Below are 21,018 nucleotides of genomic sequence, written 5' to 3' on the forward strand. Positions count from 1 at the left end.
ACCACCACCGGCCTCCACCACCACCGCCTCGCCATAGCCGCCGCCCACCACGCCGCCTCGCCACGGCCGCCGCCCACCGGCCTCCACCACCGGCCACCACCACCGGCCTCCACCACCGCCACCACTGCCACCTGCCACCATGCCGCCTCGCCACGGCCGCCGCCTCACCACGGCCGCCGCCCACCACGCCGCCACATCCACCGGGGAGAAGGGGAGGGGCGGGCCGCGCGTCGCCGGGGAGAAGGGGAGGGGGCGCCCGGCCAACCACCGCCACCCGCCGAGGAGAAGGGGAGGGGGCCACCCGCCGCCACACCACCTGTCGCCGAGGAGAAGGGGAGAGGGCGACCGGCTGCCGCCGGATCCGGCGGCGAGGGGAGGGGATCCGGCTAGGAGGGGAGGAGCCGCTGTCGAATCTGGCCTGGAGGGGAGGTGTCGTTGCCGCATCCGACCTAGAGGGGAGAGGTGCCGAAGAGAAGGGGAGGGGGCAGCCGCCGGGGAAGGGAGGGCCGCCTCCCATCCTCACCCGGATCTGGCCCCCGCCGCCTGGATCTGGCCCGTCTGCCGAGGGGAGGGAGGGCCGCCTCCCATCCTCGCCCGGATCTGGCCCCCGCCAGGGGAGAAGGGGAAAAGGGAGGCGGCGTCCGGTGGGAGGGAAGGGGCGGCATCCGGCGGCGTGGGTGGGGGAGCTGGGGTCCGGCGTGGGTGGGGGAGGAGGGGGGCGGCATGAGAGGAGGCGCGGCGGGGGGCGGGGGCGGGGACGGCATGAGGGGAGACGGGCCGGGGGTGTCTTGAGGGGGGCGGCGTGAGGGGAGGCGGGCCCGATACGGGGAAAAAAATCGCCGAGTGTCCTATATGTGACACTTGGTAAAGGTTTCTTTGCCGAGTGTCTAACCTAGGACACTCGGTAAAGTTTTCTTTAAAAAAATTAAAAAATATCCAACAATTTCAAAAAAAATACCAAATTTTAACATAAAACAATATATGTTCTCTATTGACTATACAAAAGGTTTTGTAGTCAAACCAAACTCGACCGTCACTTAGACTCTAAATCTTATCGAATCCTTCTCAAAGTTACTATTCTTCTTCTGAGATGCTTCGGTTTGTAAACATCGTACATGATGAAATGTGCAAAACCTTCTCAATTTTTTTCCACAGCCTCCACATGTTATATCATCACATCATGACAAATCTCATGATTTTCAGACTTTGCTTGTTTTTTTTACAATTTAAAAATACTCCTGCCACACGTTCATGGTCATGTTTCCTGAACAAGATGTTCGAATTTTTTTTATTTCATGGGTCAGGTCTCAAATTGGGCCAAATAACATGAATATCATTTTTCTACTCATTTTGTTCCATAATTTGAATCACTTGCAGTTCAAATTTGACTTATAACAAAAATTTCCTTGAAATGCAATTAATTAAATAAATATAGCAAATAAATCCAAAAATATACCAAATTTTAACATGGAGTACCACATGTTGTATGTGGGGAGTAGAAAAAAATTCAAGGTGAAAAGAGGAAAAAAATTATTTTTTTGCCGAGTGTCTTTTTTGACACTCGGCAAAGCCCCCTCTTTGCCGAGTGTTTTTTTTTGACACTCGGCAAAGAGGGGGGTTTGCCGAGCGTTTTTTTTTACACTCGGTCAAGTTCCGATTTGCTGAGTGTTTTTTCTTTACCGAGTGTTTTTAGCTTGGCACTCGGCAAAGAGCTTGTTTGCTGAGTGTTCAAAAAAAAACACCCGGCAAAGAAAAAACACTCGGCAATTTTTAACTTTCCCATAGTGCTACTTTCTCTTTCTTTTCTTTGTTTGCACACTCTGGCCTCCCAACTTATTATCAACTCTATATATATTCATCTACAACATCCCATCTGAGTTCACTATGATGCCGATCGAGCAGCTTTTTCTCAATGGGAATGAGTGGTATCAGGAGTAACGCGCTTCACTGAAATGGCTCCAAACTGAAGTGCACGATGGACCTATGTTCTCCATGGCTCCATCTGAGTGTAGCTCCACTGAGTGCCACCTCGTCACAACAAGGCAGCGCCCTTCGTAGCTTAACTTCTTCCTACTTTGATTATGCGTTCGTGTTGATGAACAGTTACCGGAAGCTCATTCCGATCCTTAGCTAGCCCAGGAGCTTCTTCTGCACTGGTGATGTCTCGTTGAAATTTTTAAGAAACTGCACTACACCTATGCAATGTTACATGGACTTTAATTATCATTTCGTAGCTATGCAGACAAGGTATATGAGTCGCTCGAGACAAACATTCGACGGATGGCAACATCAGCCAAGAGTGTCGGCAACAGATTTGGTGCATGAACGGGAGACGCGAACAGATAAAACAATGATGACGTAAGAGGACAAATGGATTTGTCTTCTCACAGTGTATGCACAATTGTGTGTCTATACTTAAGTCTATGATTATTTTATTATCCAATTAAATGTTGCCATAAGCAATGCAAGCTTCTACTTTTACCGTGATGACATGAGAATTAGTATACTTCTTGATTAATTTATACAAATTGAAGATAATCACGCAAACGTCTATTCATTCCTTGTTGGAAAGTGAAATAATACAGTGACAATCTTTTGGGTCCATGCTCGTGTTAATGCTATGTCTTAGGCTGAAGAAAAGTTTTCTACTTAAATTTATGGTACATAATTTGTTATTTAAATCCTTAATGGCTCTTAGTGTTGCATCTTATTAAGTAGATTCTCAACTCTTAAGCCCATACATGTATGCACTGGACTCTTGTATGCACGCCTGAGGTAGCTAACATATCGTTTTTTTATTAAATATTTGTTTCAAGGAGACCAATGAAGTATATCCTTTTAGATTGAGAACACCAAATCTCAGCTGCTGTGATCTTACACCAAATCGACCGTATGATCTTACTAATCATCAGACTGTGTGATTAGTATAGATCTAGATAGGTAGATGTTGTATCAATTCATTTATTTTTCTAGTTAATTAGGTTCAATTTTGATGCTCAACTTTAAGGTCAACATGTGCAAGAACTGCTGGTCCACTAATATGTAAATTTTATAATAAATCAACACCTACTATTCTTTTTTTTCACACGTGGTTACCACTTCAAGCCTCCCAACCTATTACCATCTCTACATATATTCATCCACAAAATATCCCACCTGGATTTGATATGATGTTGAGAGGAATTCTCAATACGAATGAGTGGCATCAGGAGAAGCGTGTTTCCTTTTAAGGATCGGAAATGGAAGGATATCATGAAACTATGTTGTCCAGATACAGAATTTTTGTGCGCCTTGGTATCTTCATACTCCCATTGCACACCATCACCTGGCTCCACTAAATGGTACCTAGTCACAAATCAACAAGGTAGCACCTGTTTATTTGCATCTTCTTTGTAATCACACAACAGGTACTGGAAGCTTATCCTGATTCAATTCGTAGCTGGCCGCCTCGGCTTCAGTAAGGAATCACGCGTCTATGGGGATGTCTGGTTGAAAATTTGATGACTTTGTCGTAAGATTCAGGAGCCAAACTCGTGGCAAGTAGTCGAACTGGATCACAATTGCACGATGCAGGAAATTTGTATACCCCCTTCGGACGAGGCTTTTCATCATTTCTTCACAAGATCGATCCCTTTTTTTCACACCACACCTACACGAGCAACTGCTTGTGTTTCGAGTGGAAGAACCAAACGCTTGCAGCCTATCTCGCATCCAAGCAAGCAAACAAGGAGAAGCATCAAAATATCAAATGAATTCTTTAGCAGCACACGTCCAACAATTATTATGGTTCTGCACCAAACTTTATGTCTACAAAATATGGTCCAAATTAAATAGGGAAAACTTGGAATGGACATAGTATGAGTTCGTTTATTTTCAAGGCCATTTCGTTCATTTTTTTGTTTGCATACTCAGGCCTCCCTACTTATTATAGTACACACCATGGATCTATGTTCTCCATGGCTCCATCTCTTTCCATCTGAGTGTCCAGATCTGGCCATGCTGCATCTCTCGTCACAACCAGGCAGCGCCCTTTGTCCTGTCTTTGTACTTTGATGCGTCCCGAATTGCATGCCTGGAAGCTCATTCGGATCCTTAGCTAGCCTAGGAGCTTCTTCGGTAATGAACTGCCAACGGTGATGTCTTGTTCAAATTTGGAAGAAACTGCACTACACCTAGCTAAATTCAGATGGATAAAACAGATCAAACAAATGGTACGAATCAGGCGAAGAGGACAATAAGATGGATTTGTCTTTTATTTTCTTTAATATCTGCTGGTGACGAGCCGAAGGAACCATGTCATGTGACAAGCTCGTTGAACCGGTTTCCCATGGGCTCAAACCATCTTAACCTGAAAACTCTAATCGGTGTGAAACCAAACCGGCCCAAACAATCAGCACCAAGTGGCCGACCCATCGAGCAAGGCCGAAACCACTCCTACGTTTTACAGACCAAATACCCTTTTCGATCACGCGCACGTGAACTAGTCAGCCCGGGACAGCCCAGTCGAACGAATCGGTCCAAGTGAGGTTACAAACAGGTTAATATGTAGCGGAGTCTACCTTTGGTTATTGGATCATCAAACAAAAACTCATTTAAAAAAATAAACGAATGCAACGCAAACACCAATCGGATTCTTTCATCTTAGTTCGTCTTAGCAGCATGCATCCAACTATTATGGTTCTGCAATAAACTTTAGACTACAATATGGGCATATGGCCGAATGCAATAGCCAAAAATAGAACTTCATCAAACTAAGATAAAAACAAAAATAGAGTTCTAACTTCCTCAAACTAAGATAAAAACAACCAATGTGGCGTGACTCCAACTCTAGCATAATTCTAACTTCATCTGTCCATACTGCTCAGCAGCGAACCTATCCTCGGGTAGAACACCTGGCTCAAGCCAAACTTCATCCGTCATACTGCTCGGCAGCGAACTTGTCCTCGGGGTAGAACACGGCCACCACCTGGTTCCCGCCAAACTTCCTCCCGTGCATGCCCGTCTTCGCCTTGGTCGATCCGTCCACATCTGCATATTCCAAAAACACCTGCAGCACAAGTTCATGGGTCGGGATTGAAGTTCAATTAGTGCAATCCAAATGCTATGCTTAAGTTGAGACTAAATAAGAACTCACCTTCCCAACTCCAGCAACAGGAGCCCCGCTGGGGTCAGGCCGTGGGATTACAACTTTCACCAAGTTACCTGTCCAAGTGTTAGTGAGTACATCCATAGACAGAGGGTAATAATAATATAATAATATACATGATTAATCAAACTCAAAAGAAAGTGTGTCTTCTGTAGGTTAAGGCCCGATTGCCAATATTGCATAGGGTCGGACTATAAAACACTCTGCAATGGCATTATGTGGGACTACAAAAAAGACACACAAAAAGACAAACACACAAAAGGAAACCAGTTCAGTAACTGAGGGAAGGCAATCAAAACAATTATAGAACAGAATATAAGAGGTCAAAACAAGGAGGGGACAGAAGTCCAGGGTTTCATGCGGCATACCATATTTGCGTCCTTCTTCCCTCATGTCCTCCACAATGTCCTCATATTCCTCATCATCTCTCAGTTCATCTGCTGTGACTACCTGTGTCAGACATACGACTTTTGTTGGAAGGGCACCTCCAACTTGGTACACGAGTTTCTGTTCAAAGATTGCAGTCAGAAATTGAACAACAACAATCGTTACATAAAAGATGTATCTTTAATAAAGTAAGTCTAAATAGAAAGCCTGCTTGTACCTGCATTTGCACCTGTTGTTGTGCCTGCAACAGGATACTTTCCTGCTCTGGTCTAGGCTGAGCAGCTCCTTGGTTCGCCCGCCTAACAGTAAGGGTCTTGTCTCCCATCTTGATACCGTTAAGAGCAGCACAGGCAATGTCGGTAACAGTAAGATCCTGGTACACACAGAAAGCATAGCCCTTCGAGTTACCAGTTTCCCTATCCTTCACAAGATCAAATCCCCGCAGAGGACCAAAGGACTCGAGCAACTCCCGCACTTGGGCCTCAGTGAAGTAATAGGGGAGACCACCCACAAAAATGCGATCAGGACCTTCTAATCCTCCAGCAGAGCCAGGCGTTAAGCCAACAGCAGCAAGATTAAGATTGGGGTTTGGCTGGCTTGGGCCAAGCGCAGCTGCTAAGGAAGGATTATAGTCCGTCGGCCTTCTGACCTTCACTGGTGCTCCCTCGAACATTATGCCATCTAAGGCCATTGCATTGCTTGCTTCCTCCACAGATCTCATCTCAACAAAAGCAAATTTCTTGTCATGGTTTATGTAGACATTAAGAACAGCATCACCTGGACCAGCAGTGTTTCCTCCAATAGCTGCCATAACTCCATTGAAGAATATGGCAACAGTCTGCATGAAACAATACGAAACTGGTAAATATGGAAGACAAAAAGAGAAACTAGCAAAAAGAAAATTAATCTAAGTACTTACCTGCTCATTAGCAGTTGGAGGAAGTCCACCAACATACACACGCCGAGCATGTCGAGTAGCCTGTTGTGTCATGGCTTGAGGTTGAATAAGGGGGTTCATCTGATGAAAAGGCAAGTCAAAATTAGGAATAAAAAAATCTAATAATTAAAGATTGAATTCCATTACCAGATCATGACAAAAGGACCAATCATAGTATAAGCTTCTAGTTAAGCAACCGTGAAAGGAAACCTACCGGTCCCATTAATAAGTTTGGAAACATCCCTGGTATAGGAGTGACTACAGGCAGCTGACCTGCAATTCAAAGAAAGCTGTTACGATAAAGAAAACAAAATTTGAGCATCACACAATGAATACACACCCACCATTGCTACGAAGCTTAGTTAAATTTGCCACATTTCACAAGAGGAACAGGGTAGTATATTGTTTTTAGAAAATTACTGAAATATTAGATCTGAAACTATCAAAATATAATACATGTGGATACGGAGACGAACAAGATATCAAACCAGAGTGTCCTCGTACATTAAAGCTACAGTAGCCAGCTCATTCCATTGGCAGCAGATTGGACAAGGCAGCCCAAGATTGCCTTCTAAACCATACACATACACAACAACAAAGCAAACACCAACAACAGACAAGAAAATTTTGCTCAGATTCAATTACATTCATAATAAAATTTTAAGAACAAAATACACAGGTCTTCTGTACAAAAAAAAAATCAACAGAATCTAACGAAGCCTAAACAGAAGGTGCCAGATGGGACAAATTCCAAGAGCTCAAGCATACATTCTGGAGACAAGCCAGAAAAGTATCCTACTCCTTAAAGATTCTTAGGCATAAAAGAATAATAAGAATGAGGCTATACTTTGCATCGCTAAAGCCACCAGTTTAGACTGAATTTGGCACTGCTAAGAAAGTTGAAAGAACAATAAACTTAACATTTTTTTTATTAATGTGTATGCAATTATCGAAAGTCCACCAGTGGCAACTCCAATCATAGATAAATATATGTAAAAAGCAAATTACACTACAGAACTATGATAACATACCAGGAACAGCACCAGCAGTAACTATAGGCATTGTCTGTTGCAGCGGTCCTTGATCAAATCCACTCACACGCTTGCTGTTTAAAAGAACAGATGTTAGCAAGTAGTTAAAAGAAAACAGGTTGCAGGCACTCCCCTTCACTTTTAAATATATTAAGTTTAGGACAAGCTAATTAAATAAAACATGGACTAATTAACTTTTCAGTTTAAAATGGAGTAGATAGTACAATAAAACAACAGACCATGCTTAAAAAGAATAAATCATGTCAAAAGAAATACACATTTACTCAAGTTAAAATTTGATAGGAAGGAATCAATGCATAGCAATTCAGAAATGCACATTTTGCAGTGAGTTTTCAATATGCAAAACCAAAAGACAACAATTAGCCATGGAAAGAGCATTTATACATAGAAGGCATCAAAGCACAAGATGAGTTGTCTATTCAAAAACCTCTAAAGGCACCGACAAAAGAAATCAAACTAAAAACATGTAGAGAGAGAGAGAGAGCATCCAATTACGTACCTCTTTGAACGAGAGCGTGAACGAGATCTAGATCTACGGTCACGGTCACGACTCTTGGACGGAGAGCGGGAGCGGGATCGATGCCTACGGTGGCCATCTCTGTCACGATCTCTTCTCCTGCATTATGATCCATACATCAGATTTCCGCTGCAACTAAGTGCCTTTTGTTTTTGCAACAATGTTTATTATAAAGAAACATATATCCTCTTTTTCATTCAAATTATTTTTTTTGACTGAATGGTTTTGTCATCAGTTTATGAAGACCCAGGTTTCCAGAATATAGCTGGCCAAAAAATTTCAGCAGTTTTCTGACTAAAGAAAGTGAAACAATTAACAAAAAAATACATCACAAGTAGATGACTATTGAACAGCAAATTGTTCCAGTGACTCAGATTTTCACTATATAAGATTTTCTCTAGAAAACGCAGGAGAACTGTGTATCATTGCAATAGGAGGAATATAGATTGGTTTGCATCTGCACTAGTAGTTTTTCACTACATTAGGTTGCTTAGAAATATCAATACAATACAGTGAATTAGCATGTTATACAGTTTCAGAAGATTATTATGAGGTAAACGTAGATTGCACAGGCACAAGTTTCAGAATCTCCTGAACATAGCCTATCAAGTTAGGTGGCTAGCCGATTGCGCAATCATCAATTCAGTAAACAAAGTTCAAAACTAGCAAAAATAACTCAGAAGACAAAAGCTGAAAATGCAAAACTAAATTACACAAATAATTGACCCATTACCTTTCAGAATCAAGGCTCCTGTGACGGTCACGATCATCACGGTGGCGGTCACGATCATGAGAACGATCGCGGTGTTCCCTTTTCTCGCTGCGCTCGCGGCGATCCCTGTGGTGGCGATCACGATCTCGGTCCCTGTCACCTCTTTGACGGTCCTTATCCCTGTCACAGTCCCTCTCCCTATCTCGGCCACGGTCCCTGTCGCGCTCCCTGTCCTTGCCCTTCTCACGGTCTCTGTCCCTTTCTCGAGATTTTGAGGAACCACTGTCATGTGACTGTGTCTCGTGCTAACAAAAGTTAAGAATACAATCAGCCCAGTATATCCAAAGGAAATAACTGTAAAACATGTTGCTAAGCATGTACAAAGGCTGACAGAGATTGATATTTTCGCATGAATCCACAAGCAGCTGCTAATCCAATTGGAGGTTACAACCTACCATGCAGTAGCTGAACAAAATGTCAGCAATCAAATGCCAACATGTGACTTATTTTGTATTCTACCCAATGGGGCATGATCAGCAAAATATGAATTATTAAACTTAAAAACTAAGATTGTGGAATAAGAACGATACAAACTATAACAAGCATGGTAAAAGTTTGTAAAATTAGCCTCCTCCTGCCACCAATCTCAGGACTGACGGGAACAGAAGATTTCGTATAGAAATGATCCCATCCAAGTCACTAGACCTAAAGAGGCTCATTCCAACCAATAACTCGTACAGAACCCAAATTATCCACCTATTTTTAGTTGTATTATTTGCGTTATTACTCAATTGGAAGCAAATCACCAACAACCACAATAAGAAATCAGGTTGGCAATAATAACCGCCGCGCTACATTAGACTCCGGGAACATAACGCCCCAACCGAACCAATCTAACCCGAGACATCGGACCTAGCCCAACGCGACCCCCTCGCGCCAGCATCAAATACGAAAAATCCAGCATTTCGCCGCACACCCTCCCGCAACCTAGCGGTTTCTACCAACTAGGAGCCACAGGCATGGTAGCAAATCAGATCGGGGCCACGCGCGCACGAACCTGGGGCTGGGAGTTGCGGCCGTCGGCGTGGTCGGAGAACCCGGTGGGCTTGGCTCCGGCGGGCGGCGAGCCCCCCGCAGCCGGGGGAGCGGCGCCGTACTCGGCCTGGGCGTAGGCACCAGCCGCGTCCGCCCCGGAGACGGGGCCGCCGTTGCCCTCGTAGCGCTCGTCGTACTCGGCCATCCCCCGGCGACGCGGCGTCTGCGGCGGCGGGCTCGGGATGGGGAATTTTTCTAATTCTAGCTAGGGTTTGGTAGGTTGGTTGGGCCGGGAGGCGGATTTGGAAGGAGGAGCACGCGAGGTGGGGGAGGGGGGTCTGGCTATATACGAGGCGCGCGCGGGTTCGTGGCGGTTTGCGGTGGAGGCGGCGGGTCACTGGCTCGTGGGCACGGTGGGTGTTCGATGCGATCTGTCACTGGCAGGTGGGGCCGGGGAGCGTTGGAGTTCGTGGCGGTTTCAGTGTTCGACGGCAAGTGCTTTGTTGGGCTTTCTCAAAAAAAATAAAAAGAAAACGTGCTTTGTTGGGCTTTGCGTCTTGGGCTCTAGCGGGCTGGCGCGCTCGGCTTGCCTCTCAAATCATCATCAATCGAACTGTTCGCGGACCGGGAACAAAGCCCGTGTGGCGCCCGCACGATTTTCGGCTCCGGCGCGAAATATATTGGGCTAGTTTGGGCCTTATTTTGTTTTAGGTGGCCATAACATTCTTTTCCTCAAAACAAACAATGTTTTCTTAGTTAGAAAGCCAGTTCAGCCCATGAAACTTTGGCAAGTGCTGGGTACAATCCAAGAACGGGTTGGGCTGTTTCCAGCATTACGGCCTATGAAATGTGCCACTTTGTTTTTTCTTTTTCTTACTATACGCAAATGTGGCCGTATAAGTGATGTAGGTAACACTTTTCTGGGTTTTTTTAGAACAACAGTACAATTTTAGAATTTTTATTTTGTTACCATGTATTGAGTATTTCTAACTAAGTTTTCCAATTATGTGATAATTTGTTTTACTTGAGATTATTTTCATAATTTATTGTTCCTCTAACCCAGTTAGATTGTTCAGTGCCACTTTTTTAATTTTTTTGTGCCGTATTTTTATTTGTTTTAGCGGTGAGTCATCTACATAATACTCAACCATGACGTGTTTTCATACACCGGGAACACCCTCCCCACCTACATCGTGTGTATGGTTTAATTCAAGTTTTCGCGGCTGACCCCCCAAAAAAAAATCATGGTAGCATCTTTTCTATTTTTGAAAAAAAAAGATCCTGAACTAAGAGAATACAAAATGTTATAGAGGCAACTGTGTCTGGATAAAGTAATTCGACAAGTTCAGAGCCAAAACGTGAAACAAAAAAGGCGTCAATTTGCACAACAATTTGTGCAAACTGTCGGGTAACATAAAAACAACAAGATACTAGCAATCTAGCACTCATCTTCTCAAGAACCGCTGCACCGCCTCGGTCACTAGCTAGTGATGATCGAAGCCATCAAAGATCACTTGGCGAAGAGCACGTCCATGTCCTCGAGGCTCCTGCCCCTCGTCTCCGGCATCCGCGCGTACACGAACACACACGCGGCCGCCGCCACCCCGGCGTACAGGAAGAAGCACCCGGGCATGGTGATCGCGTCCGCCAGCGAGATGAACGTCATGCTCACCAGCGCGCACGTCAGCCGGTTCACCGCCATGCCCAGGCTCGCCCCCTGCGCCCGCAGCCGCAGCGGCATGATCTCGGCGCTGTACGTGCCGGCCAGCGGCCCGAACCCGATCGAGAACGCCGCTATGAACGCTAGCACTGACGCGATGGTGGCCGCCATGCTCACCGGCGAGGTCGAGCCAACACAGAGCGCCGTCCCCAGCGACGCCATCGACGCGGCCACGCCGGCCGTGCTGGCGAGGAGGAGCGGCCGCCGGCCGACGCCGTCGGAGAGGAGCGACGCCACGAGGACAAAGCACATCTTGACGACTCCGATTCCCACGGTGGCGCCGAGGACGGCGTCGTTCGACGACATGCCGGCCTTCCGGAACACCAGCGGGCTGTAGAGCACGATGGCGTCGATGCCGGAGGCCTGCTGGAAGAAGTGCACGCCGACGACGCAGATGAGCATCCGGCGCACGCTCGCCGACGGGCGGAGGAGGAGCTCCTTCCAGACGTCGCCGCCGCCGCCGTCGTTGGCCTGTGGCTGCTCCTTGACGACGGCCTGCTTGATCTCCTCGAGGCGGAGGTCGGCTTCGGCGGGCGTGTCGGAGGTGCGCAAGAGCACGGCGCGCGCGTCGGCGTGGCGCCCGCGCATCGCGAGCCACCGCGGCGACTCCGGCATGGCAAGCACGCCGGCGGCCAGAAGCACCGGCGGGAGCACTCCGGCGGCGTACATGACGCGCCAACCGAGGTGCACCGGCAAGCTGGCGAAGGCGTAGTTCGACACGTAGCTGAGGAGCAAGCCGAGGCTGATGAACAGCTGCGCGACCACACCAACCACGTTAAGTTAAAGATCACAGCAAGAAGGATGTTCATAGTTCAAACACATACGTCGAGGAAGGACGACAAGAATCCGCGCATGGACGGCGGCGAGATCTCGGCGTTGTAGACGGAGGTGACGACGATGGAGAACCCGGACCCGACGCTGGTGACGCATCGCGCGAACATGAGCGCGGGGAAGCTGCCGCCGAGCGCCATGGCGAGCGCGCCGGCCATGAGGGAGACGTTGGCGAGCACGAGCGTGCCGCGGCGGCCGAGGACGTCGGCCGCCCATCCGGCGGCGAGGATGGACGCGAGCATGAACACGTTGATGGAGCCCGCGAGCACCTCGATCTGCGCGTCCGAGAGGCCCAGGTCCTCCCGGATGAACAGCTGCGCGCCGCTCATCAGCGCCAGGTTGTAGCCCATGAGGATGGTGGTCATGGAGGCCAGCGTGGCGCAGCCGAAGGCGTACATGTTACGGCGCGGCGGCTCGTCGCCGGCCTTCGTCGTCGTTGTCGGAGAGGGGAGCAGCGGCACGGCCGCGGTATCGTCGGCGTGCGCCATGGTTTTGCCACCGCCACGCGCCGGCAAGGTCTTGGACTCTTGGAAGAGCGATGGATCCTTGCAAAAGTTGTGATGTGATGAAAAGTTGTGGAATGTTGTATCGTTGTGTTGCTTTTAAAAGGCTTCCGGGCAGAAGGTTCACATGCATCGATCTAAGCTCGTCGTTCTTTCTTCAGTAAATCTCTTTGTTTGCACCACACATGGATCCAAATCGAGAACAGTGATCAAATTACAAGTTCTTGTCTAGAAAAATGAGAATTTACCTACAATCTGTTAAAAGTTTACAATACAAATGGGCATCAATTTATCTGTACAAGTGAAAGCTATGCTCAGGAGCCATGATTGATGTCGAGAGAGAGATCTGGCCAGTGGCCACACATGCTTGGATGCCGCGCAAGCCGACGAGCAAGTCAGCCTGTCAAAGCCTCAGTCTTTAGTGAGACGCTTCGCTACACTGATGGGATCGATATTTTGTTCCTTGTGTTCGTCTGGTACTCTCTAGTCGAGCTCATGAAAACGACAAGCGATTGCTACCTAACATGAGAGCCGCCGTGGCCTAGATGCTCTGGTTCTCGTAGGATTAGAAAATAGATAAATGCATGGCAAATTCTTTTTAAGAATACTTTTCAAGTATCATGCCTACAAATAATCGTACAACCCTCCTAATGCCGTCATGCAAAGCATTTGCCAAAATTACCAGTTGAGTTAGCATGTGAGATCCATGTGGGACACAACATGCACATAAAAGCAATGATAAACCCTATAGCCAGATGAGACTTGGGAAAGTGGAAAACTAGACATTTCCTGATAAATATGAAGCAAAGTGTTCAAGTGATTTTTTTTTACAAACTATAATTACATGAAATTTTGTCACAAGACGAAGATCACACACACACCCACACAAATATGGCTAGAAGATAGCCAAAAATGCAGTTAAAAGCCGGCTATAGTTAAAAAATCTAGATATCATGCACGGAAGCTAGACAAGACAATATGTCATTGGCGATGTTCTTGGCATCCATTGCGATTCCAGCCAGGCCTCTCTTTGCCAAACCAGCACAATAGAGCCCGTTTTCACCCTTCCAATGATTTGGGAATTCTTTCTTAGGCAATCCATCATTATTCAGCATGCTTTCACCATTCTGCAATAACAAATTACAATGATATATTTGTAAATTCGTTGTAAAACAAATGACACACCATTCAAAATTTTTTTTTTTTGCAAGGGAAGACCAAATACTGACATTACTATGTACCTTGAGCCATGTATTTGCAGTGCTTTTATATCCTGTTGCAAATACAATAGCATCAAAAGTGTCTTCGTTTCTATCTTCAAATTCAACTATCTTTCCCTTGATTTTGGAAATGTTTCCAAGCACCTGTAGAGATAAACAGACTCAAATAAGTCACCAAAGAAACTTTATTATATAAAATTTTGTCATATGAGGAAATAGTCTCACTTTGATGGTTCCTTTCTTAATTAAACCAACTGTCCCAACATCAATCACAGCAGATCTACCAATTTTTTCCTTGAGAAGGAGAGGACCCATTTTAGGTCTCACAATTCCATGCCTTGACAGGTCTCCAAACACATAATTTGACAACCTCACAAGAAGATCATCTACAACATTCACCGGTGTATGTTGGACCAATGTCATGCCCAACCGGATTATTTCTTTTGTCACTACATGTAACTGCAAGCACACAACATGTCACACACATATATTTTGTAAGAGCACAACAACATACATATGCATAGAGCTTTTGTCTTTCTAGAAGTGTCACCCCACATTTCCTAATGTTTAGGACTATATATATGTTCTTTTCCTTAATTTAGAAAAATTGTAACAAATTCAAGATCTTATATTATGAATGCTCCTTTACATCAATTTAAAACTTTATCAAACAATGTAACAGAAGCTCCATGTCTGCTTTTTAATGCAAAAAAAGTGAACTTACCGGGCTTCGAACAATAATTGATGTATTGGCACCATGAGACGCAAGGTCGTAGGCGATCTCCATTCCAGAGTTGCCACACCCAACCACTAGTACGTTCTTCCCCAAGTAGGTAGCACCTGACTTGTATCTTGATGAGTGGATAGTCTCTCCAGTAAAGCAGTGTAGCCCAGGGATCACAGGAATGTTCTCTGCACTATTCTCACCACTTGCGACAACAAGGAACCTCGCCATGTACCTAACAGCCACGGATGTTTTCATGTCATGAGCCACACCGAGCCAACATCTTCTAGCTTCGTCATATGTGCATGACTCGATGGCAGTATGGTACTTTGGTCGGATGTTGAAGCACTCGATGTAACTGTCGAGGTACTTTACAAACTGATCCTTTGGGATGTAGGTTGGGGCATCTGCCGGGTACGACATGTGGGGCAACTCGCAAAACTCCTTTGCAAGGTGTAGCTTGAGGCGGTCATAGGCACGGTTGCGCCACAGGGATGCGCTGCAATACTCACGCTCGACGATTACATAAGGGATGGAGAGTTGTGTGAGGCATGCTGCCGTTGCGAGCCCCGCTGGGCCTGCCCCAACAATGAGGACCATGGTTTGTTCCTCCATTGGGAACAAGCGAACTTTTGAAGCTATGGGGTAGTGGTGTGATGGTAGGCCTTCGAGAATAATGGTTCTTGTTGTTTGCTTGATAGATTGTGAAAGGTGTGCTGAAGAGAGGAGTATATATGTCTTACTTTCACGCGTAGATTGCATTTGACCGAATGGGGATGTGGTTGTTGTCCAATTTGGCAAGCTGTGTTGATGGACAATGTATAGTGTGGATGCTAGCTTGTGTGTGTAACTATGTTGGATGAAATGGTGAACCTTTGAAAAACTTTACATAAATCGTGACTCCGCGTGAGACATCTTAGGCTCCCTTCGGTTGGATTTTCGGGGGCTACTTTTGCTTCCCAAAAGCCAAAAGCCGACCAAAGGGGTGAAAAGCTCATTTCTGGCAGCAGGTGGGGAGGTGCTTCCTCGAGCCTTCGACTTTCTCAAGTTCGAAGAAATTACCAACTGCCACTCGTTATGAGCGTACCGCTTCATTTCTTTCCCCTCTCTCCCAATGTTTTTCGCTTCGTCGACGAATGCCGGGAAGCCACGCAGCTGAACATGCACGCCTTCGCCTGCCACGCTCGCCTCCATGACCACCATCCTCATGGACTACAACCTCGCGCTGATGAGCAGCGCGCAGCTGTTCATCCGGGCGGCCGGGCCTCTCCGATGAGCAGATCGAGGTCCATGAACGTGTACATGCTCGGGTCCATCCTCGCCGCCAGCTGGGTCGCCGACGTGCTGGGCCGTCGTGGAACGTTGGTGGGCGCCAACGTCTTCCTCATGGCCGGCGCGCTCGCCATGTCGCTCGGCGGCTGCTACGCGGCGCTCATGGCTGCGCGGTTCGTCACCGGCGTCGGGTTCTCCGTCGTCGTCGCGCCGGTGTACAACCCCGAGATCTCGCCGGCGTCCGTCCACGCGATTCCACATTGATCTTGAAGCCTTACGTTGGGTTTGTACAGATCTTCGTCAACGCCGGCATCCTGCTTATTAGCTACGTGTCGAACTACGCCTTTGCCGGTCTGCCGGTGCGCATTGGCTGGCGCGTCATGTATGCCGCCGGCGTGCTCCCTCCGGTGTTCCTTGCCGCCGGTGTGCTCGCCATGCCGGAGTCACCGCGGTGGCTCGTTATGCGTGGGCGCCACGGCGAGGCGCGTACGGTGCTGGTGCGGACATCGGACGACGTGGCCGAGGCCGACCTCCGCCTCGAGGAGATCAAGCAGGCCACCGAGGCGCCGGCGCGTGTCGGCCCTGGTGGAGGCGGCGTGTGGACGGAGCTCCTCGTCCGGCCGTTGGCGAGCGTGCGCCGGATCCTCGTCTGCGTGGTCGGGCTTCACGTCTTTCAGCAGGCAGCCGGCATCGACGCCATCCTCCTGTACGGCCCGTTGGTGTTCAAGAAGCCCGGCATGGCGTCGACCGGCGCCGTGCTCGGCGCCACCGTCGCCGTCGGGTTGGTCAAGACGTGCTTCATCCTCATGGCGTCGCTCCTCTCCGACCGCGTCGGCCGGCGCCCGCTCCTCCTCGCCAGCGCGGCCGGCGTCGCCGCCTCGATGGCCTCGGTAAGGCTGACGCTCCGCGTCGCCGCCGCCGGCGGCGCGGCGCGGCGTGCGTCCACGGAGGTCATGCCGCTGCGGGTGCGCGCGCAGGGGGCAACCATGCTAATTTTTTAAATTTTATTTGAATTTTAAATTTTAAGTAGAAAATCACTGTCATAGGGGGCCTGGCCCTGTTCCCCTATCTCCACCACTGCCCGCAAGGAACCCACCACTTGACTGGCTATAAGGATCTGATGGTGGCATCATTATATATGGATAGGGACAGACACACATTTCCTAGAGACATCATCCAGAATGTCGACATTGGCAATGATGAATCTATCCCTATCCGTGGTTCAGAAACTAACATAGAGACATGTGAGATCAAGCCTGAGGAGGAGCTTGAGTTGAGCCTTGTCTCCATAAGAGCCAGCTCGTGGATCAGCCTGCAGCATAGTAAACCTGAGCATTTACGCCCCGCCGAGCTGAGCCCGCTATGTTATGGCCTGCTTAGGGCCAAGCTTGGTCAGCGAAAATCAGGCCAAAAAAATTTGGGTTGGCCCGAGCCCACCTACACAATTAATTTTATTTATTTTTCTACTAAAAGAATAGGAATCCCAAGACCGGCTCAAAAAATTGGCCCTACAACGCCATGGGATGGTCGTGGGCATAAATTATAGTTTCAACCCCAAGCGAACTAGGATTTATTCTGCCCGACTCAACAAATGCTCAGGTCTCCACAACACACGTAGCACATGTTTGTGGAATGATGGCGAGACCACCCCCGAGAACGAACCCATGCATGCATCTGCATCCGGGCGATTGGATCGACGGGGTTGTACGCCCGCTTCAGAGGATGGGTGTGCTGACACTTCTTATAAACGAGCTTGCCCATCACATGGAACGCCAGAGAACTTATTAGAACGGAATTCGAAGGCTTCACCCTAAGATCGATGACATTGCTCATCATGTTGTTTATGTTCTTTTCTTCAAGATAAGACGACCGGAGTTGGTTCTCTTTCCTTCAGGAGGGGCTCCATTGTTTATAGGGTGGTAATGGGGCTTAAGCCCCCACTAGACCCATATTTCCATAATTCTTACATTTACATAAATTATGTTAATCACATTTCTTTAGAGAAAACCCCTGATTATTTCAGCATGAAAAGAAAATTATAACATGTGGCTAGTTAATACAAAAATATAAAAGAAAAGTCTTCAGTCTCTTGCTGGATGACGGCTTCTTACATTTGATTTGAACATGATATGATATGGCATGCATGCATCGGCTGATTGAATATGACTTGAACATAACATTTATATTTCTTTAACATTTGATTTCACCACTAGCATGATTATCGAATACTAGTGTACCCTTTTGCAGCACGCTTGCCATTTATTTATTTATCTTAGATGGCCGCATATATGGTGACTAACTACTGTATATTAGTACATTACAAGCAAAATGCTCGTGCATTGCTATAGTAAAATATCAATTGTGTACGTCTTTTAAACTCAAAGTCTTCAAATTTTTACCACTATTTTTATTGCACTCAATGGATCTCTTCAGATTTGCTAGGAAGCCAATATATTTTGACCTAACGTATTTTCTCTACTCAAATACTCATTACATTTCTACCTTTTTATTTAAGGAAAAGAGTTGCTACTTGCAAAAATCAATACAAACCATATTGTACCATACGATGACACCGCATCCTTAGTTGTATTCTCTTATTCAAGTGTTAGCGAGGGCTATATTTTACACACGGTATGGTTTAGCGAGCACCGTTGCTGCCTAAACATAGCGTACATGCATTTGTAGGCGTAGACCCGTTTCTCCGTGCAAGTAGCAAGTAGCGCATGCCCGGTCTGCGCCGACGTTGCTCAACATGCAGTAATTCTATCCTCATGCGCAACTTTTCTATTCTACTCTTGTATCTTGTTCCTCGTACATATCTTGTTCTTCTCAAGCCGACAAAAGATCCTTAGAGTTTGGAAAAGAATCAGGTAGCTAGAAATTTTAAAAACACTTATATCTATGGATGTATGGATGTTCTTTGCAAGCCAAGATCTATTTTAGCATGCTAACCGGACTTTGTTTCGCAAGAGATCGAGATCACTCCCTTCCCATATGCATGGAACGTTATCTGTTCCATTGCATTTTCAGACTGGTTGAAGTTTAGCGCATGTTTCTTTTATGTTTTACCTTACCAAAAGTGCTCGCTTCATCTATTAAACGACACAGATGGCATGATCCTAGATGAGGCTATCTCTCTTTGATTGATCGTCGATGCAGAAGCGCAGCAGCTTGGAGATGCTTTGTGCCTGCCGATGCGTCGTTCCACCAAACTCTGAAGAATAATGCACGCCTGCAGCAACTGAAGACGAGCAAAGAGTGCTAGCTTGCTTTGCTTTGCTTCTTCAGAGCAGCACGCGCGAATGCTCGTCTAATAAGAGGAACCAACTCGTCAGGGTCCTTGTCTCCCTCTCCTCGTTCCTCAGATGCATCTCCTACAGATCACACCGCTGTCGGCCTTGCAGACCGTTCTGGGGTAGTAAGCGTCGACGGACACGACAAGGCGGCCGGCCGGCACGAGTTCCTGCAATTAATCCGTCAGAGATATGCAGCGCGCGCGCGGCTCATTCCGACATGGACCAAGACACAAACTTTGACTACGGAAGGCACATCATTTATGTCTAAGAAAGTATGTGAGTTTGCTGGCTCTTGTATTGTTTAGTTGCTAAAGTTGGGAGGTGACAAATTACTGTTACAGCACTGTAGCACACTGTAGCATTTCGTTTGTATTTGTGAATTATTGTCCAAACATTGACTAATTAGGCTTAAAAGATTCGTCTCGCAAAGTACAACAAAACTGTGCAATTAGTTTTTAATTTCGTTTACATTTAGTACTCCATTCATGCACCGCAAGTTTGATGTGATGGGGAATCTTCTTTTTGCATAGTGCCAAAGTTGGGAGTTGGGGGTGAAGTAAACAAGGGCATAATTAAATTGCTCAATTCATCCCCATACTATGCTCAGGCTAATGATCAAGCTGAGTCTAGTAATAAAATTTTAATTAAGTTCATTAAAAAGAAAATAGAGGATAATCCTAGGAGGTGGTATGAGGTTTTGTCTGAAGCTATACGGGCTCATCGCATATCTCGACATAGTGCTACTAAAGTTACTCCTTTAGGAAGCCGTTTTGTCCGTTAAGGTGAATCTTGGTGCATATCAGTTAGCTAAGCAAAATGATTTGACTTCTATTGATTATCATGCTTTGATGATGGATAACATTGATGAGGTGACCGATAAGCGATTGGGAGAGTTGAAGGAGATTGAAAAAGACAAAGCTAGAGTTGCCAGAGCTTATAACAAGAAAGTCAAAGAAAAGAAAAGTCATTTCAAGTGGGCGATCTGGTTTGGAAGACTATTCTACCTATTGGCACCAAAATCAATAAGTTTTATAAATGGTTTCCAAGTTGGGAAGGTCCATACAAGGTTGTCAAAGTGATTGTCGGTAATGCTTATATGGTGGAAACGTTACAAGGAGAGCATTTGCCTAAATCTCTGAATAGGAGATACTTAAAAAAGTATTATCCGCGCATATGGCAAGTGGCTTGATGTCGAAATGGCCGATATTTCTGAGTATAGCTCTTAGCATAAAAAATGGCTGATGGAACTTGTAGGAAACATCGCCCTTAGATGAATTTTAGTTCTAAATGTTTTCTGGTATGCAAGCTTTACCAAAAAATAGGAGGGTATGTGTGATGACCAAAATTGGCACAAGGCTGATTTTCTGGGCAGAACCGGCTAAGCCGGTTTCCAATGTCGACCAAGCCTATTTTCAAACCTGGCTAAGCCGGTTTCTAGAATCGGCTAAGCTAGTTTTGGTCAAATCCGAGTAGAAATTGGAGATTTGTGCAGGATTTGATTTGTAAACGATCTCCAATAGGAGCAAGACCTCCCCACCCTATAAATATGAATGGCCATGACCGATTGAGGGCATCCAATCGATCAAAATGCATTTGCCTTTACTTTATTTCCAACCCTACTTTTCCAAACCTAAATTGCTGTTCTTCTTGTGTCTCTACGGTGTTC

General features: G+C 46.5%; 3 protein-coding genes and 1 pseudogene across 5 annotated transcripts; 1 reads left to right on the forward strand and 3 right to left on the reverse strand.

Annotated features, from left to right (window-relative positions):
- Positions 1–4,609: 4,609 nt before the first annotated feature.
- Positions 4,610–10,092, reverse strand: LOC117833318 (splicing factor U2af large subunit B). Of its 3 annotated transcripts, none has more exons than XM_034712769.2 (10): positions 9,809–10,092; positions 8,773–9,056; positions 8,022–8,138; positions 7,502–7,575; positions 6,685–6,743; positions 6,453–6,551; positions 5,751–6,371; positions 5,515–5,653; positions 5,135–5,202; positions 4,610–5,047 (listed from the first exon to the last, which is right to left on the reverse strand). In XM_034712769.2, exons 1-10 carry the CDS (start codon positions 9,989–9,991, stop codon positions 4,910–4,912), a joined length of 1,782 nt encoding a protein of 593 aa, XP_034568660.1. In that variant the 5' UTR covers positions 9,992–10,092; the 3' UTR covers positions 4,610–4,909. The 3 variants fall into 3 exon arrangements, 2 of the variants coding, with proteins under 2 accessions (XP_034568660.1, XP_072151642.1); XR_004635391.2 differs by having other exon boundaries at positions 4,966–5,047; positions 5,135–5,370; XM_072295541.1 differs by lacking the exons at positions 8,022–8,138; positions 8,773–9,056; positions 9,809–10,092 and adding an exon at positions 6,975–7,041 and having other exon boundaries at positions 7,502–7,574.
- Positions 10,093–11,073: 981 nt separating this feature from the next.
- Positions 11,074–13,131, reverse strand: LOC117866565 (polyol transporter 5). The gene is made up of 2 exons (XM_034750804.2): positions 12,331–13,131; positions 11,074–12,259 (listed from the first exon to the last, which is right to left on the reverse strand). The coding sequence occupies exons 1-2, from the start codon at positions 12,823–12,825 to the stop codon at positions 11,297–11,299; spliced, it is 1,458 nt and encodes a 485-aa protein (XP_034606695.1). The 5' UTR covers positions 12,826–13,131; the 3' UTR covers positions 11,074–11,296.
- A 653-nt stretch (positions 13,132–13,784) lies between these two features.
- On the reverse strand, positions 13,785–15,399 carry LOC117834601 (probable indole-3-pyruvate monooxygenase YUCCA10). Its single transcript, XM_034714142.1, has 4 exons — positions 14,785–15,399; positions 14,286–14,519; positions 14,082–14,204; positions 13,785–13,967 (listed from the first exon to the last, which is right to left on the reverse strand). The coding sequence occupies exons 1-4, from the start codon at positions 15,397–15,399 to the stop codon at positions 13,785–13,787; spliced, it is 1,155 nt and encodes a 384-aa protein (XP_034570033.1).
- Positions 15,400–15,744: 345 nt separating this feature from the next.
- On the forward strand, positions 15,745–17,057 carry LOC117834603 (polyol transporter 5-like; annotated as a pseudogene).
- Positions 17,058–21,018: the final 3,961 nt, after the last annotated feature.

The sequence above is a fragment of the Setaria viridis genome, chromosome 8 (assembly GCF_005286985.2).
Source record: "Setaria viridis chromosome 8, Setaria_viridis_v4.0, whole genome shotgun sequence".
Lineage (NCBI taxonomy): Eukaryota > Viridiplantae > Streptophyta > Magnoliopsida > Poales > Poaceae > Setaria > Setaria viridis.

Excerpts from the sequence above, each read along its gene's own strand:
- LOC117833318 (XM_034712769.2), bottom strand. The coding sequence starts at position 9,991 with ATGGCCGAGTACGACGAGCGCTACGAGGGCAACGGCGGCCCCGTCTCC. Across the intron at positions 8,139-8,772 it reads AGGAGCCTTGATTCTGAAAG|GAGAAGAGATCGTGACAGAG; the intron begins GTAATGGGTCAA and ends ATCATAATGCAG. Across the intron at positions 6,552-6,684 it reads CAAACTTATTAATGGGACCG|ATGAACCCCCTTATTCAACC; the intron begins GTAGGTTTCCTT and ends CCTTTTCATCAG.
- LOC117866565 (XM_034750804.2), bottom strand. The coding sequence starts at position 12,825 with ATGGCGCACGCCGACGATACCGCGGCCGTGCCGCTGCTCCCCTCTCCG. Across the intron at positions 12,260-12,330 it reads TCTTGTCGTCCTTCCTCGAC|CTGTTCATCAGCCTCGGCTT; the intron begins GTATGTGTTTGA and ends GTGGTCGCGCAG.
- LOC117834601 (XM_034714142.1), bottom strand. The coding sequence starts at position 15,399 with ATGGAGGAACAAACCATGGTCCTCATTGTTGGGGCAGGCCCAGCGGGG. Across the intron at positions 14,520-14,784 it reads CAATTATTGTTCGAAGCCCG|TTACATGTAGTGACAAAAGA; the intron begins GTAAGTTCACTT and ends GTGTGCTTGCAG. Across the intron at positions 14,205-14,285 it reads TTAAGAAAGGAACCATCAAA|GTGCTTGGAAACATTTCCAA; the intron begins GTGAGACTATTT and ends TTATCTCTACAG.